At 40.7% G+C, this 17,447-nt stretch overlaps 2 protein-coding genes across 6 annotated transcripts in view; both read left to right on the top strand.

The window, feature by feature from the left end:
* The window catches only part of hipk2 (homeodomain interacting protein kinase 2), a 65,798-nt gene extending 57,605 nt beyond the window's left edge, over positions 1 to 8,193 (top strand). For all 3 annotated transcript variants that reach the window (XM_005930342.2, XM_005930343.2, XM_005930341.2), the window contains exons 11-15: positions 388 to 570; positions 713 to 1,036; positions 1,509 to 1,753; positions 1,866 to 2,026; positions 2,193 to 8,193. In XM_005930342.2, the coding sequence (XP_005930404.1) occupies positions 388 to 570; positions 713 to 1,036; positions 1,509 to 1,753; positions 1,866 to 2,026; positions 2,193 to 2,657 (1,378 nt within the window). In that variant the 3' untranslated portion in view covers positions 2,658 to 8,193. The remainder of the gene's footprint in view (positions 1 to 387; positions 571 to 712; positions 1,037 to 1,508; positions 1,754 to 1,865; positions 2,027 to 2,192) is intronic.
* Positions 8,194 to 8,318: 125 nt separating this feature from the next.
* Positions 8,319 to 17,447, top strand: part of si:ch211-1e14.1 (UPF0606 protein KIAA1549) — a 37,079-nt gene continuing 27,950 nt past the window's right edge. For 2 of the 3 annotated variants that reach the window (XM_042224077.1, XM_042224075.1), the window contains exons 1-2: positions 8,319 to 9,657; positions 10,351 to 10,641. In XM_042224077.1, the coding sequence (XP_042080011.1) occupies positions 10,509 to 10,641 (133 nt within the window). In that variant the 5' untranslated portion in view covers positions 8,319 to 9,657; positions 10,351 to 10,508. The other variant, XM_042224076.1, reaches the window with a different exon arrangement.

Raw genomic sequence — 17,447 nt, 5'->3', positions numbered from 1 at the left:
ACCCCCTCCCTGTGTCGCCCTCCCTTCCTGTCCAGTGGCAGCTCTGTTGTCCTCAGAGAGACGATTGGGAAAGTGTCGCACTTCCTCTGCAGAGCTATCGCTCCACAGCTGCTGGTGTCAGCTCCTCTGCCCTCCCTCCTTGCTCTCCCTCTCTCATTTATCCCCTTTCCTCCTCCTCCTTCTTTAGAAAAGTTTACTGCTGCCACCTGCTGGCGTAATTAGGAAGTACTTATCCAGTCTTTCTTATCCCCTGGAAATGTCAGATTTGACTGATTGATGTGTTCGTTTGTTTGCTTTAGTATTTCGTACATTGCTAGGATGCTTTACCTGAAGATTCCTTATTGTTTTTAACATTGTGGTAACATAAAATTGTATTTTAAATTACAGGAATTCCCACCCACATGGCAGCCATTATAATCCCATCATGCAGCAGCCAGCCTTGCTGGCTGGCCACGTCACCCTCCCATCCAACCAGACACTCAATGTGGGAGTGGCACATGTTATGAGGAAGCCCTCAACCAATAACAACTCCTCTTCCAAAAAGAACAAACAGCACCAGATGTCTGGCAGGTACCTAAAGTCTCAGGTCATCATAGATCTTTATAAATCTTCATACTGGAAGCTAACGATTGTTACCAAAGGTCATATCTCCAGCATCTGCTTGTTTTGCCCTCTATAGCCACTCACTCTCTCATCTCTGTCTTTCCTTAAGGAACATGTCAACCAACGAGGTCTCATCCTCTCAAGTGGTGCTGTCTCCACAGCGCTCAAAGCGGGTGAAGGAGAATACGCCCCCGCGTTGCGCTGTGCTACAGAATGGCTCGACCTCTAACTGTCCGCCCACGCAAGGGTGTGGGGGTGGAGGGTGGGGGGCTAGTGAAACAGAGCAGGCTTCCAGCACCACTCGAGACCATCAGCGCCAGCACAACGTCCCCAGACAGACGATCGTCATCCCCGACACACCCAGCCCTGCTGTCAGCATCATCACCATCAGCAGCGACACAGATGAGGAAGACGACCACAAACAAAACAATAGGTCAGTGCTGTTTAGCACACTTACAGGTTAGCGTTTGTTGTTACTGTGAATCTTTACTGAGCTTCTCGTGCAATATGAATTTCCCTAATAATCACGTCACAAAGGGCTGTAGTCTTAGATCATCCAGGATAAAGACAGCAAAAAACATGGAACACATCTGCTTTAAGTTAGCTGGATGGAGATGTGTTTCCTGGCATTTCGAAGCCAATTTTCTATCATGTTAACAAATGCTAATCTCTTTGATGTATTTTGTGATATGCTATACACTAAAACTAAGTAAAAGTGAAGAAGTCAGAAGGGAATTCAATTTACCCTGCAAACCAACTTCGGAGTAAGGCATTTACATTTATTTGTCAATAAATCCAATTAACATTAGAATGTAGTAACAGTTATTAGCTTCAAATATATTACCAGCATCGATAAAACATTACCAGTAACTGTGTTCTTTCTGCTTCGCTTCTATTTTTCCCAGCTCATCTTCTAAGCAGAGAAAGAATGTCATCAGCTGTGTGACGGTCCATGATTCACCAGAGTCCTATTGCTCCAGCAACAACAGTCCCTATACGGTTGAGTCGAGACCCCCTAACAACAACAGCTATGACACAAAGACCACCATCCTGGACAACTACAACAATGGAAACCCTCGCACCATCATCATCCCCCCTCTCAAAACCCAGAACAGTGAGGTCCTGAATGAGTGTGAGCGTCTGATGCCAGGTAAATGACAGATTTCTTGCAAAACATGGCCTCGATCATTGGATAGATCATCTGTTATGTGTTTATAGCTGCTCCTTTCCAATTCAGCAAATCTGTATCCTTTCCTGTGCAGATGCAATGAACCATCAGAATTCAGCTTACAAGTTCAAATCCACCAATGGAGTGGTGCCTGGCAATAATCACATAGCCGGGGGTGTAACTGGAGGCGGGTCCTACCGACAGCAGCGCTCAGGGCCACACCCCCTCCAGCAGCAGCCTCTCAATCTCAGCCAGGTACAATGAGAGGGTTCAACTATTGGGAACTTGTTATATTTACTATAACAATAATATCACTCGCACCTTATAAGGTCATATATGGTTCATATCTGATTAGCTTGGCTAAAGAAAGGGGAAAATCCACCCACTGACTCTACTTAATCTCTGTCATCCCCTCATTCAGGCCCAGCAGCACATGGTAGCCGAGCGTAACGGAGGACATCGGCGCCAGCAGGCCTACATCACTCCTAACATTGCCGCTCAAGCCCCGTACTCCTTCCATCACAATAGCCCCTCTCACACAGGCAACGTTCACCCACATCTGGCTGCTACGCACCTCCCTAGCCAGCCCCATCTCTACACCTACACAGCTCCTGCTGCTCTGGGTTCTACCAGCACTGTGGCTCACCTGGTGGCGTCACAGAGCTCGGCACGCCACGCGGTCCAGCACGGAAGCTATCCACCAAGCATCGTCCACCAGGTTCCAGTTAGCATGGGCCACCGTGTGCTGCCCTCGCCCACCCTGCACCACAGCCAGTACCAGGCCCAGTTCGCTCACCAGGCCTACATCAGCGCCTCGCCCGCCTCCACTGTCTACACTGGATACCCCCTGAGCCCCACCAAGGTGAACCAGTACCCTTACCTCTAGAGAAGACACTGACTGACACTGGAGAGCCTGACCCAGCGCTGCTGCTCCTTTCCTCAGCCTCAGCCCAACAAGAGCCCCGTCAACATCCCCAACATCTTCCCCTCGACCTCAGACGCAAACAGAGACAGAGGAACTTGCAATCCTCCTGAAACTGTCATGTATAACTTGAAGACATAACGACAGAGAGCAAAAGAAAAAAATACGATTCACAGCCTTTCTAGAAGGAAAAGTTTGGAGTTGAATTTTCGAGGGATTCAGTTCAAGAAATTTTGTTTTCTTTTTTTTTCCTTGAAAGGGCCAGTTTCTGCTTTCATTTGCCTATTCTTTACTCTAATAAGTCTCATTCGTTTTACAGGGAAGCGTGGAGAAGGCCTTTTGAGACAGCGGATGTTTTCTGGTTTGTTTTTTTTGCTTTTTTATTTCCCCCTTACATTTGGGAAGTGACTGTCGAACAGGGGTTACTGACTGGAGAAATCCCGAGAAATCTGGGAAAAGGTGGAATACGGAAACCTGCTGCTCTTCAAAGAAAAAAAATATTGATGGCCTTGAACTGTCTCAGTATTTCCAAATCACTCGTGGTGTGGGGAGAATAGAAAGGCAGCTCCTCCCACGCCACCTCCTCCAGCAGAGGAGGCTTCTGGAAATATAACCAAGAGAAGACAACAAACTTTTTAGTGTATTTATAGATATTTTTCCTTTCTGTTTCACCTTTATGATAATACTTCAGTTTTAGGTGTCTTAGCTGGGCCCCGTTCTTAGAATGTAGCAGTCTGCACCATTTTTTAATACGTTTTTCTTTTCCCCGGATACCAATAGATTAATTTGTTCCTTTTTTTTAAAATGTGATTGCACAAAGTGGTTATAATAACATAGGCATGTGCAACGTGATTGTCTGTGTGTGCTACTGTCAGCCATGCGTGTGTAGTCCACCTCCTCAAAACCCTCTTCAGTCTTTAGGTTTTGACCATTGTTTCCTCGTAGTGCCTTACAGATATAATGACACAGTTTACTTGGCTTGGATCCTGAAAGCCACAAGAGACTATAGCTATACTTAGAGACACACGTTTCCCTGATTTGACATCCTAATCGGGGCGGTTGTAGCTCTCTTCCAGGTGTAGGCTCAGCCCTTGCTGTTTCTTGTCCTTAATGACAGCGTACCGTAGATGACGAAGATTAATGTCAGAGGTTTTATCACGCCGAGCTTTTTTATTATGTGTGCATGAGATAACTTGCCTGGGGTACTTACCAAAGTCGTAGATAAATTCTTGCTACGTTTGCTGTGGATATTAATGTAAATGTGAAAATGTACAGTATAGCTGTAGCTGTAAACCTCTATCACGGTGGCACCCAAAATGTGGCTTTAGTTAGGATTTTGTTTCTTTTGAACCACGCGAGGGAAACGCGTGTCGTGATCGCAGAGCAACGATATTGGCTCAGTTTTCGTGTACAAGGAATGAGTTACAGTATAATGTTTGAGACTCAGCAGAGGCAGGTTAAGAGCTAGTCCGAGCGAAGGGCCTGACGGAAAGTGATTCTGTAAGGCTTTAGATGGCCTGGCTGCAGCAAAGAGACAGCGTGTTGAGGGTTGTTGAGAGAGGTACAGTGTAGGCATGAGTTAAGGGGCTGGTTGAAAGCATAGGGTCAGTTTAGCAGGGGACCGTGGAGGGCGGGGCGAAACTCTCGATTTTAAATGGAACTAAAATAGGAGCAAGTTGGCAAAGAGCAGGTTGATAGTAAACACTGAGCCCAAGCCGTAACAACATGTCCGAATGGCGTAACATTCGGACATTAATCCTTTTTTTGTTCTTTTCATTTGTTCCTCTTGTTGTTTGTTTCTGCAGCAAAGGTAATTGGAAGTTGATTCACGGATGTTTTGAAGGGAACAGAAGGGAAATGTCACAGCATACACCTGGAAGGGCACATTGTGGATGGTTTGTCATCGCTGTCCATTTGTCTTCGAACCAGGTTCACCACAGACACCGCCATGCCAGCCAGACAGGATACCCGAACACTTAGAGAACCAATAGGGCTGTCGCTTTGTGTGTTTGCTGCTTGATTTAATAGATTTCAATTTCTTGTAGCTAATAATAATGAATCTCCTTTGTCCTCTCGAACGCGGGCGCATCAGAACTGCTGGTGATTTAGTGAAAGCCTTCCCCTCTCCTTCATGGTATGCCATAGTACTTGCATTTGAAGTGATTTTTTTTCAACATCATCTTGAACTTTTTGACATGGCTGTAGTACATGTGTTTATTTTTAGAGATTGTTGCAATAATTCTTGTTGATGTTTTATCAGAGCGTGTGCGTGCGCGTGTGTGTTTTTATTATATGTCAGGCTCATTTCTGTTTTATAACCTGGGGGTTGATGTACAGTGATATTTAGTATTTTGTTGAGGTGGTTGCACCTGTGTAAAGTGTTGCAACACTGCCGAAGATGATAAGTGTTGAGTTGACGATGATCCACTGGGGGCCCTTATCGATACGTGCTCGTCTTGAGGATGCCACACCCAGGTTTGAAATCCAGCGGTCCCCCGATGGGCCCCAGAGTGGTCTTTTATCCCGGTACTTTCCTCAAAGCTCTCCCCTCCCCATCAGCTCCAGCATGCAAGCCTCGGGTCCAGGCGCTTAAAGATGTGATTACATAGTATGTTGCTGGTTACGTCGTTCGTTGTCTTTTTATTTGATATTATTTTATCTACTTAATTTCCTCTGGGTCATTGGGGCCTTAGCGCACACACACACATAAGGGAAGTGATTTTCCATGGAAGTCTTTTAGCTCCTCTGTTATGACACAAACTACTGAAACATTCCACTGTTTTGAGGGAATTTGGCATTACCCACGCTACACTGCTGTCCAGACCCCACTCCCCCACTCTTTTCAGGATGGGGCTAATGTCGACACACTCTGACTCTTTTGCTTGTCCCACCAAAGACTTTTACAGATCGATCATGTACAGCACAGCACAGTACAAGCAATCCTCCACAGCATTGCAGACAGGCAATAACTTCTGGTCTCATCTTTAAATGCTTTACAAGTGCTTTTGAGGACATGTTGTTTCACCACCATGAAATGTATATGTGTGTACAACGTACGAATGCACGGGGAGGATTTGGCATACTTCTTGCAAACAGCACAGCTATTTGTTTCTGGACATTTAACCATTAGAAGAGCTGCAAGGTGTTTGAAAGCTTTTGTTTTTTTAATGTTTCACTTTGATTTTTCCTCATATTTGGCCCCTGTTTAGATTAAATCAATAATTGTCTAAAATGATCAATTTTTCTGTTGTTGATGTTGTAGCTTTATTAGCAGTGTAAGAAAATTAATTTTAAAGGTTGCCATTGAGGAGAATGGCCCGTTAATTATTATGGAAATAATCAAAAATATACCAAGTATACCTTTAAAAGCGTGGTCACCTGCACAAAATGAATGTAATATGTGACCTGTGAGTGAAAGGACGTGGCAGGAATGGCTTTAGATCTTTTCTCCGTGGGTGACCATTAGTTTCATTTCGACACCATTTGTGGCCATGCATGATGCAATAACTAAACATTTGTTCTCCAGCGAGTTCCCACATGAGACTAATTATGTAAAGTTACCGGTATCGCGAGTTGGGGATATTGAATAATCGCTATTTTCTCAAATCAAACAAACAAAAATAACTTGATGTGTACGAAACATTTGTCTATCGTTCAGTTTCACTTAACCAATGTTTTGTGTTTTCTATGAAAAAAGAGGGGAATAAGAATATGAGCATTAATGTAGATCGAGTGACCTTACAATTACCAAAATGTGCTTAAGTAGAGTATAAAAATGTTTTCTGTTGCTGTGGTGAGTGTAGCCTTCCCAGCAACAACTTTATTCTTAAGTACTGCCTTCCAAATAACCAATAATACCTCCAAAGCTTTAAGGTGACGTTTAAATTAGAGAAAACATAAGGCAGCATCTTTCTCTCTCTCTCTTTATGAAGCCTGGCATTCTCCTGAGATACACTCAAACTTCCACTTTTGCCCACGGTGTCATCTCACATACTCGTCGTCCCGGAGCTTTGGAAACACTGAGAAACATTCCTGCGAGCGCGGCGCACGCAGTGCTACATTAGTCTTCTTCGAACAAACTCCTCCAAGCTGGCTCGAAGCTTAGTAAGCGAACAAGCAACCTGCAACCTCAAATCACACGCTTGTACGTCATTTGGCAAAGTCACAGCTGCTTCCCAAAGTACAAAAGGAGTTTAAGGACAGGTGTTAGGTGGATAAATCACGTGCTGATGAACTATTCTGTCACCAGGAAATTCATAATCTAGTTACACGAGCATTCTTGAAGCCCTTTTGTATGATTTTGTTGTTGTTTTGTTTTATTTTTTGGTTTTTAATATATATTTGTTAAGGGGATCTGCTCCTTTTGCTGGCTATTCTTTGGGGGAATTCAGGGTAAGGTGGTCAAGGTTTGATGCCGTCACTGACACTGGCGTCAAGTTATTGAAACTTAAAAAAGTGATTTCTTTACGTACTGAGTTAAAATTCATTTGATCTGCACCAGCCGATTACCCCAATCTGCAATCTTATGAGATGTTGGGCTCCACATTGAAGAACTTTAAACATTTGGGTTATTTTACCGGAATACTTGGTAGACCAAAGCTACTACATTCAAAGATGGATTTCCTTGTTTGTCTTAATCTTAGGATCACAGTCCCTTTTGGGATCCTCAGTATAATCAAATTATAATAATCAAGTTATAGTAGTTTTAAATAACTACTCGCACAAAGAAGGCGATAATTCAGTTTGTTAACATTTTCTAAAGACCTAAGAGCGCGTCAAACCCTGACCCCCTTTTGTGTCCATTGCTGTATGGTTTATCAATGGTGTAAAATCTCATTCTTTGTCGATGAAGCTAATGTGTGCTGCAGTATTTCCTAGTATACTTCTCTGTTTATTGTCTTTTCTTATTTACTTTGGTTTATTGGGGTGTGATGTCTCATTATTTCAATCTGTTGACGTAGCGTTCAATGTATACCCTGTTCCTTAGCCTAATATTAAGTATGTTATGAGAATGGATATTTTACTGGCTTTATAGAATGTTTAAATAAATATAATAATGACAATAAGAAAAAGGATTAATTAAACCTCCTAACAAGTTGAGTACTTGCTACTAAGCGCTTGTGTTACCATTATGATGTCGTGTGCTTCTCTTAATCATTTTCGTTGTAGAAAAATGGAGTGAATTTATATTAGGCTTCGAAAAAACTAATGATAGCATTGTAAATTTTACAGGAGGATTTTAACAGACAAACAGCTTCGTCAAATAGAAGAATATAGTTATTTTAATTGTCCTCTTTACTAACTGTAGGGTGACAAGGGGCTCCCGTTGTGGTGAACTATGTTATAGCTTGTTATTCACTGTTACTTTTGATCATTTTTTCGGTCTCCGAGGTGAATCGAGTTATTAATGAGAATTTGTATGCTCACATATGCATATTGTATATGTGTAGAAATGTAATCACACTTTGTCTTGGATTTACATTAAACTGTTAAGTCACAGCATCGGTCTCCTGTTGTCTACTGTGGGGTATATGTGTGTGCATGAGTTAGGCTCATTCTTTGCACCCAGCATACTGTCTCTTGCAAAACCTCAGAATTAAGTGCAGTTTGACTGCAGTGTGTGATCTAGAATTAATTAATTAAAATGTCTGGGCATGGCTTATTGTGTATTACAATTAAATCAACATTTTATGCACAAGTTTGAAAGAAACATTTCATGTCATGCAATAAATACAAAATTGGAAACCAACTTCCAGCCTGTAAAAAACATATAAAAGAGATTTTTTTATTTCTTGCCTTATTTTATTTCACAGTTGTAAATGGTTCAGGCAGAGCCCATTTTATACCCTATAATATGTAAGGTCATCATAAATTTACACATTTTTGAATCTGCACACAAGCTACAGCTGTTATATCAATGTGGTAGTATAATGTAGGTCTTAGTATTCTCTGAAAACAATGAAGTCTCACCTTTTAACCATTTAAACTACTTTATTTTGCTCATTAGCTACACGCATACATTTTATGGAGATTAAAACACCATAATGCTACTACGTCACGTTGGGTTTTTCACGACATTTTCATCCACTGACCACAGCAAGAGTCAGAGAGAAATAAGTAAAAAGAAACTGCTTTAACATCGGCAGCAATGGCTACACACAACACCATCACCAGGTGGCGGTGTTCGCCATGATGTTCACTTAGAAACTTGCGCTGACGTGATCAGGTATGCTAATCATCTCCATTTATTTGCAACCACAAAACTCTGCAATGGGCAACGTTTACACGCTGCACCACTGGGCCCCGTCTTTGCCAGAAGGATATTTAATTTATCTTTACATAGAGCATTAACTTGTTTTCAGAAACGTGTTAAATAGCAACAGAAACAAACGAATTAATTGTTTGATCCCACATCCTTCAAAGTCTCACCACCATAAAGATAAGACTCAGGCTTGTAAATGTAATGTTAACTGATCTGCATATAATTACATATTAGGGTAATAGAATATTTTTCGTTTGAACTCAGTAGCGGAAGAAGGTCAACTCTATACAGCCAATAAAAATATAATAGCTATACCTTGGGGTGAGTGCATCAATGCGTGAGGTTGCCGTGGAAGCCGCAGACGCCTCCTGACGAAGACCAACCTAATATTTAAAAGGCCACCGTGACAGAAAAGAGGCTGAACCAATGGGAATACGCCTTAGCAAATTAGAAACTAATCAGATCTGTCAGAGGGCGGGGCTATCCCAATCCTCGGGACGAGAGAAGGTAACTGTTACCAAAAGAGTGTCAGATGAAAGCCAGTCGCCAGTTCGTGCACACCACGTATACACTGCAAAAACTTCAAAGGCACGCAGGTGGGCACGAGGACGTTAATGACAAAGCTCCACACAGCATTTCATCCAAGGATATCCTCTCCTCACGCTCACAAAGGAACTGATAGAGTTGGAGCTCCCTTTCTTGGTAAGTCTGTGTGCGCAGCTATGAGCTGGCTTACAGGAATGGCAGGGGGCGAATTGAGAAGGAAAAATCGCTTTATGTATGCACTGAGCGCAAGCTTTGGGATATATCATCAAATTATTTTGGCTAGGCAGCGTTTAGCGTTTTCCTGTCAGACTCAAACGAGGGATGGAACCTGCTTTGTCTAGCTAAATGAAAAGCCACATGACCATTAAGCTTGCAAGTAACGGGACGGGATGTAGGACAAGAGACTACTGTATCATGATAAGACCCGCTGTGAGAGCGTCTTAAAGCTAGCCATACATCCGAGGGATGAGGTCTGTGCTGGATCGTCTTTTGTCTTTTTGACCTCCTTACAGATTTGTTCCCCTTATATGGAGTAAGTTGCTTTGTTTTGTTTATCTGATGGGATAATAGTCGCTGTTTTCACGACCAATTTGGCCATGAGTGTGAAAACTGCAGGATAAATAAGGGAAATACTCACTTTTAATCAACGATCCAGGGCATGGATAAAAGAAAATGTGTTGCTCCAATCATCCAATGATATCTGTTATTAATGTTACCCTAAAATTGCAGGTTTGAAATGATTTAAGTAGTTTTCACTTGTTCTTCAGCTTACTGGGGGATTCTTAAGTTAACGCAGTGATACTCAAGCAGGCTGTTCTTAAATGTCTCACTGTTGCTTCTTTTCAACAGTTTTTCTCCACTACAAAGACATGTGATGGAATAAGGGGCCTTAAAGTGAAGAAGAGCAAACTAAGGCGCTCGCAAAAACCTAACCTGCGATTGTCTTTTTGGAGTGAATCTTCTCTCCTTAACCGGATGACATGCCTTGACTCGACACCCACCGTACCATGGCAGGTTTAGTCTCCACTGTGTGTTTGGTGGTGATGCCCAAAGCTCTCATGCACACCCACAGCCAACGTGCTGCGCTTCTGGTGGTAACGGTGTTGTTAATAGTGATCGCAGCTGACTTACCTGGGGCAGGTAAGAGAACACTTTTTCTTTTTTCGCTGACTCACACAACATGATCCACTAAGTACCTTGTGTTACATAAGTGGCACGGATCAATATCGTGTCCAACATTCAGGTAGCTTTGAAGAACAGCATTTAGAAATAATATTCCAATTGAGTTCAAGTTGCAAATAAAAATCGAATCGGCACACGTTAATGTTTATTTCAGATTAAGAACGCTACAAGGAGTGTATCTGGGATTCTTTTGATGGTTAGATTTGCAAATTCTAAGTCTTTTTTTGTGATTTTCACTTAATCTAACTGAATAACTGCACTAACCTGAAAGCAAATGTCACTATTTCACACACATGTTGTCTCTTTTTGTGATACTATTGTGTTAATGTATCCATGATCCATTCTGGGTGCAATCAAGATCTTTATCTTGATGGGTTTGCTTCTGGTATAGCTTACGCTTGCTCATCCTGATGACTGGTCAGAGAGAAATAGGAAGCCGCGAGGCATTAGTCAGTTTCTCTATATAATGTGTTCATTGTTACAAATATGTGCTGTATTTTAACAATATCTGACAACTGTTATAACCAGTCACATCCAGACGATGCCTTTTTTGTGGGCCATTGAACAGCGTCGCTCATATAGTTGGGAGGTTGTTATTATTACAGGCCGTGTATAAGACAACTTAACCAGTCAGCTTCCAGTCATAAGCTTGCTTTCCTTAAGTGTAAGCCACTATTGCTAACTTTTTTCCTTAAAAAGGGCCTTAATGACAAAGTCATGAGCCATGAAATCATGAAATATACATGAATTCGTTTTTATTTGTCACTTCATTTGTGGAAACAGCTTCTATGTCTGTTAGTTCGCTTCGGTGTGAACTTACCACTGTTATGATTTTCATGAGAACAGTGCTTTCTGCCCTGATGCAGTCACACTGAAGACTACACAGACACATCCTTGAATCAGAAGTGACTCAGTTCCTCTTGTACACAGAGTCTGGGGTTAAACCAACTTCCAGTAACTGTAGAAAGAGAAAGTGTCTAAACCCTCCGAGTTGATGGGTGCTTTGTCCGGGCTTAATTTTATTGATAGTGACATTATCCCACTAACACACTGGCCAGTGAAAAAGACCGTGTTTAGAGGGTAGCCAAAAACTCATGATATTGGATGGTAATAGGATTATGTATTAAATGCCTGGGTGAAAACCTTGTGCAGGAAATTAGGCATTAGCGAGTCTTGAACTCACACTTGTTTGATAACACCTCCATTCGCAGCTTTTTAGCGCAGGCTATCAGCCATTTGTTATATTGCAGTTTTTCTCAGCGTGTAGCTAAAATACTATCAAATCATTTGGTAAAGCACGACATCTGATTGCAAGTTTGATACACTGACATGTGTGTTATTTGCATTTGATTGTCATTTTTAATTAGCATTCAGAGATGAACATATTTCTTGTGATAGCCTTCTAAAGGATACGCTAGATATACGTCGATGGTTTAACATCTATTTGTTTATGGTTAAACATTTTAAGGCTGTTTTGTTTGTTTCTTTTTTTGTTTGTTTTGTAAGAATTCACCTGTTTATTTTCTCATTTATTTAGCAAGTGGCTAATTCTGTGGAAAATACTGATCAAATCTGAAAGTTTCTTTTTAGATTTTTAAATCTTATTTCAGATCAAATGTTCAAAATTTGTTTTTTTTTTAGAATTAACATTTTTTGTTTTCATGGCAGAACAGAGGAAGTAAATAACAACAACAGCAAAAAAGCCATTTTCATCCTTCGTGTCCTATATTTTGATAAATTGGTATTGATGATGATGATGCTGACTAAATAAGACCCTTTCAGGAGCATCTTATAGACACTTCTCCTTTAATTTGGACAAATCTCAGGCAGCTGCTAAATCTTCCACAGTAGCCTGTTTCATTTTAAGCATTTTCCATTTTTTTTTAAAAATCAACATTATGGCAAAATTTTATTTATTTACTTATTTATTTTGAAAAGTGAAGTTAGGAACTCAGCATCTTGTAGAGCCCCCTGAGGAGGAAGGACTTTGGTTCCTCTCATTAGATCTTGTGATTCTGCAGATAAAGCAAAAATGGTATGGAGTATAAGAACTAGCTCTGCTAGTTATCCTTCTAGTTGGATTGGTACAGGTACCTGCCCACGTTCAGGCTGCCCACTACAGAGCAGTCTTATTTTTTGTGGAATGTAAAGTTGTTTTTATCTTGTGACTAAAACTCAAACAAAGCTTTGTAAAAGTATTTAAATAAATATTGAAAAAGGAAATTAATAGAATTCAACAATAGGAATTTTTGGATATTTGTTGGTCTGATAGCAGAAGTGAAAAATAAGGTCTGATTAATATACATTTGTACATTGTGTTAGGTGTGTAATACAAAAATATTGCTGCTTTGTTGAAAGGAAAATTTCTTTTACACAATTAAGAGGTGTAACCATTGCTGCTCATACAGCTACTTTAATGTCAGATACACTTTCTAGCTCTTATCTGGTGACACGAGGCTGTAAAATACGTACTCGTTATCCTGCACTGGGAACTAAAATGCTTGGAATAAAGGTTCTGTTCTTCAGTTGTAGGCTGTGATTGTGAGATCACACATTTTGCTCATGGTCTTCACCCATCACTGTTCACTTCACTTTGTTCATCAGCAACATGACAGCTTTCCAAGTTTCCGTAGTCTGTATCAACACTGATGTCACCAGTCTAACAGCTTTCCTCTTTCAGTTTCTGGGTCAAATAGAGCATGGCGACCGACGTCTTATTGTTCCTCCAGACCCAACACCACACAGGAGACCCATGTCCTGACTTCTGTCAGGCTTCTCCTCTTAACAGTTTCTGTTAAAGAAATAGTTCGGCATGTAAACTTCATATCTGAATTGAAAAATATGGAAGATGCTGTTCGAAACTTATAAAATGCCCTTGAAATTTTACCTCAGCAGTACCTCTCTCTCTCTCCACACCACAATCCCTGGCAAGTTCAGCATAGAAAGCTGCAGGCCAGCAAAGTCCTGTCTAATTACCAGTGTAGTCTGTTTCCATGTGAAATGCGATCTGTGTGGGATGACAATATGGGCATTCATTATTCATTAGAGCTGGAAGCCAGTTGCAGATCAATGGTTAGAACCTATCAAAAGCCAAACACTGGGTACTTTTGCACTCACCAGGCCTGGAGGCCGAGCACAACGAGCTCCTGGGAAGCAGCCAGTGGCCGACCTTGCCTACTCACTAGCCTCTCCTAGCATTATTTGGCTCTGCTGAGAGTGGTAGAAGCTGGTCAAGAGACAGCGAATGATGTGACACTGACGAATATTTAACTCAAGTCTCCAGTGTTATTATTAACGTCATTATTTCTCTCGATAATCGTGTCTGATAGCACGTATACACATCACAGTTTTGATATAGTCGGCTGTTCTGCCAATGGCTGCACTCGAGTTTGTGTAATCTTTTCCACTTGCCTGCTATTACCTGCATCTTGCTCGTGGGTTGTGATGTGAAGGTGCCATAGTCTGGCCCATGAATGTACATCTGGTAGTGATTTTGTGTACCCTTTTTTTGGTGGGGGTTATTTTCCACCAGAGAATCACGAACCTACACAGCATCTTATTTAAAAAAAGACTAGTTGATTTTTGTTGTTTGTTTTTTGAAAGCCAGACATTATTACTTATTAATATTGTGTTAGGATTAGATTTTGCCATTTTTTGGAGCAGATATATTCAAATAGTATAAAACAGAATTATAATAGCTGCAGTAATATTATAGGAACTGTCTGTTTGCTATTGACTTCCTTCCTTCCATATGTGATTATTAGCATAATATTTATTAAATTCAGCATCAAAGCAAACATTGCATTCTATCCAGTTCAATATTCTGTATTCTGCTTTTTAAAGATTAGATTTGAGAGAAATTAATAAAAAATGGTCTTATTGTTGTTGAAAACCGAGAACTTGGCTGCCTTCCTCTGCAAAAGTTGTTGGTTACAGAAACACAGAGTTGTAAAACTTTCATTATTAAATACATTTCCCTGACTTTGCCTACAGTTTCTTATACTAACAGTCTGCCAGTGTCAGGAGCTTAAAATGTGCAATGCAGAGTTCATAATTTGACAGGAGGCCACATTGAGGCCATATTGCGCTGAGCCCAAATCTGCTCTGATGAGCTGCAGCTGATTATTTATATATTTATCAGAGCAGATGGCTCGGTTCAGCACGGCCTTCTTTCAGCTTCTCCAGGCTAAATCATTTTGTTTTGGCCCTTTCAGGATTACTGCACCCACTTAGAAGCCAAACAGTAAGCATTTGACCAAACCCTTCAGACAAAATTAGTTATTTGAAAGCAGCTTCCTACGAGCTTTATAGGGAACTTAACCTCGCCCAGCAGACAGTGTTTGTTAATCCAGAACGTAACGTCTGAGAGTGTAATGAGACAAAATAGAAGAGGCTGCTGACTGATACAGTCCTCTGGGCCTCTCTGCTTACAATTCTTTGCCTTCCAGTCTTTAAAGAAAATCAAGACTTTAAAAGTGAATGAGCGTGTCCAGATTTCGAGTTAAATATTCAAATACATCATCATAACCTCCCTCTCTATGGTGAACCCATCTCTTTTTTATGCCCACCTTGCTGTTGTCTTAAAAACAAGTATTCCCTCAGGAAAAAGAAAACAAAAACAAAGGTCACATTAATATTTGATGGTATTTTAAGTGCAGGCATGACCCCAGTCAGGTCTCACGTTCATTTTTGGTCAAATCAGAACAGTCTCTCTAACTATGAAACTTAATGTTAAGTTTCATTTATTTCCTTTATTTGAGTCTCATTGGTAACTGTAACATTTGTATCTGGTTTCTGTTTATAGGCCGTACTTTGTTGATTTAAGTCTCTTCTTTAATCTTCCGCTGCTTGGTGTAAGCTGACTTCAACAAGTGTCTGCAGTGCATAAACTGTGTGTTTATAATAAATGTACCCTCTATAGCTCTGACGTTTGGGTTTTTTCTGTCAGGGGAGCTTCTGTAGTTTTGGCAGAGACACTGATCTAATAGAACTCTGCTGATAAAAACAATTAAATCTTTCCCATCCTAAAAGCTTCCCTGATAAACCAAACGTCAGCACTGATTGTATGACTGCTCTCAACATACACGGCTCCTGCCAACTGAAAAGCGCCAGTCACGCAACGGGCTGAGCTGAAAACAGAACCATGTGTGGGGTGTAGTTAACATTAATGCTAAAAAGACCCTTTCTTCTGTCCTCTTTCCCCCCCCGAATGATACTGCCATTAAATTACTTTCTTTTTTAGCAAAAACGAATCTGGCAAACACAGGAAATTGTGCTATTATAGCACTCCTTCACTGGTATCTCAAGTTTCTTGGTTTAAATAGACATATGTGCTTGCATGGATTAATGTCTTTGCTTTGTGTGTATTTACAAACACATCTTTGTGTTGCTATTTGGCTGATTCATATTGTTTAAGTAACCGTATTCCAGTAATCGGTTCCTATAAAATTTCCCTGTAAAATCAGCTCTGACCAGTACAGCAGGACCACATATATCTTTGTGGGATAATTGTAGATTTTTATTAGTTTTTTTGTATAAAGACTGTTTGCTGAGTCTCTTCCACTCAAAAATATGCATACTCATCCTCGTCGACTTGGATTAAAGCAGATGGAGACAGGAACACATTAATTATTATTTTCGGCTCCTGAAAATGCCCTCGCACACATGTTTACGTCTGTCGCTTCTTACATCCCGAATCCTTTTTTTCAGGAGCACCGAGTCATTGCATTGTTCCCTCTTTCTGTTTATATGTGAGCGCAGTGTCTCGTTGAATAAAGGAGACAAGTGAAAGGTATTTTCTCTGATTCTGTTCCAGACGTCAACAAGAGTGCTGTTTGCTGACAGGCATTATTAGGTCCCCTCTTTGGGCCTTGGGATCTGTTTTCATGTGAAGACAGGAATGTCAAAATAACATTTCTGCTAGCAGGATCGGTTTGTTTTAATTATTATGAGCTTCAGCATTGTGTGTGTGCAGTACAATTATAATGGATTGGGTTTGCCACTTTTTTATAAATATCTTTCTTAGTTTACATTATACATTTTTAATAAAAAACAATGTGGAAAATGTAAAAGCATAATTCTAAAATGCATTTTTCAGTCTATGTGAGCCTCGAGTCTGGCTGAGTGAAGGAGACCAGTGAAAGGTATTTTCTCCGATTCAGTTCCAGCGCAGTGCTGTCTGCTGAGAGGCATTATCAGCTCTTTGTTTGGGCCCTGGGAACTGTTTTCATAAGCAGACACCGAAGGCAAAATCACATTTCAGCTTACTTGGAGGATTTCCTTTTTGTGTGTGTGTGTTCATGATGTAGGCTTTACTATTGTGTGTGTAAAGTACGGTTATTGTACGTTGTTATCTTTTCTCCTTTTTACAATTTTACTCTGTAAACTTAATTCAAAACAGAGAATCATTCAAATTTGCAATCACTCAAAATTCCTTAAAATGATGTTTATCTGACGGTTTAAATAAAAATGCTGCATAAAATATTTAAACTTTTATCGCTGCATCATGCTCGCACAAATCAACCGGCTTTTTGTGCAGTTTGGCTAAAATGGATAAATGTGTAATCGATTATGCAACCTGCACACTGGTCACTGCTCTGATGCTACTTAAAAAACTTGAAGTAGGTTCTGCCTTGAGTGCAGTCTCTTCTGTTTTTGATTGGAGGGATTTTAGAGAGGATCATTACATCAGCCACCATCGGTAATAATCCCTCTCTTGTCAGAACCTTTTTTTACATGATTGCTGGCAGTCGTTCAACCCCAGA

Source organism: Haplochromis burtoni, unplaced genomic scaffold (assembly GCF_018398535.1).
Source record: "Haplochromis burtoni strain Fernald_Lab_line unplaced genomic scaffold, NCSU_Asbu1 Contig_127, whole genome shotgun sequence".
NCBI classification, from domain to species: Eukaryota; Metazoa; Chordata; class Actinopteri; order Cichliformes; family Cichlidae; genus Haplochromis; species Haplochromis burtoni.
The sequence above is the reverse complement of the archived record's forward strand: the minus strand, read 5'-3'. Positions and strand labels throughout refer to the sequence as shown.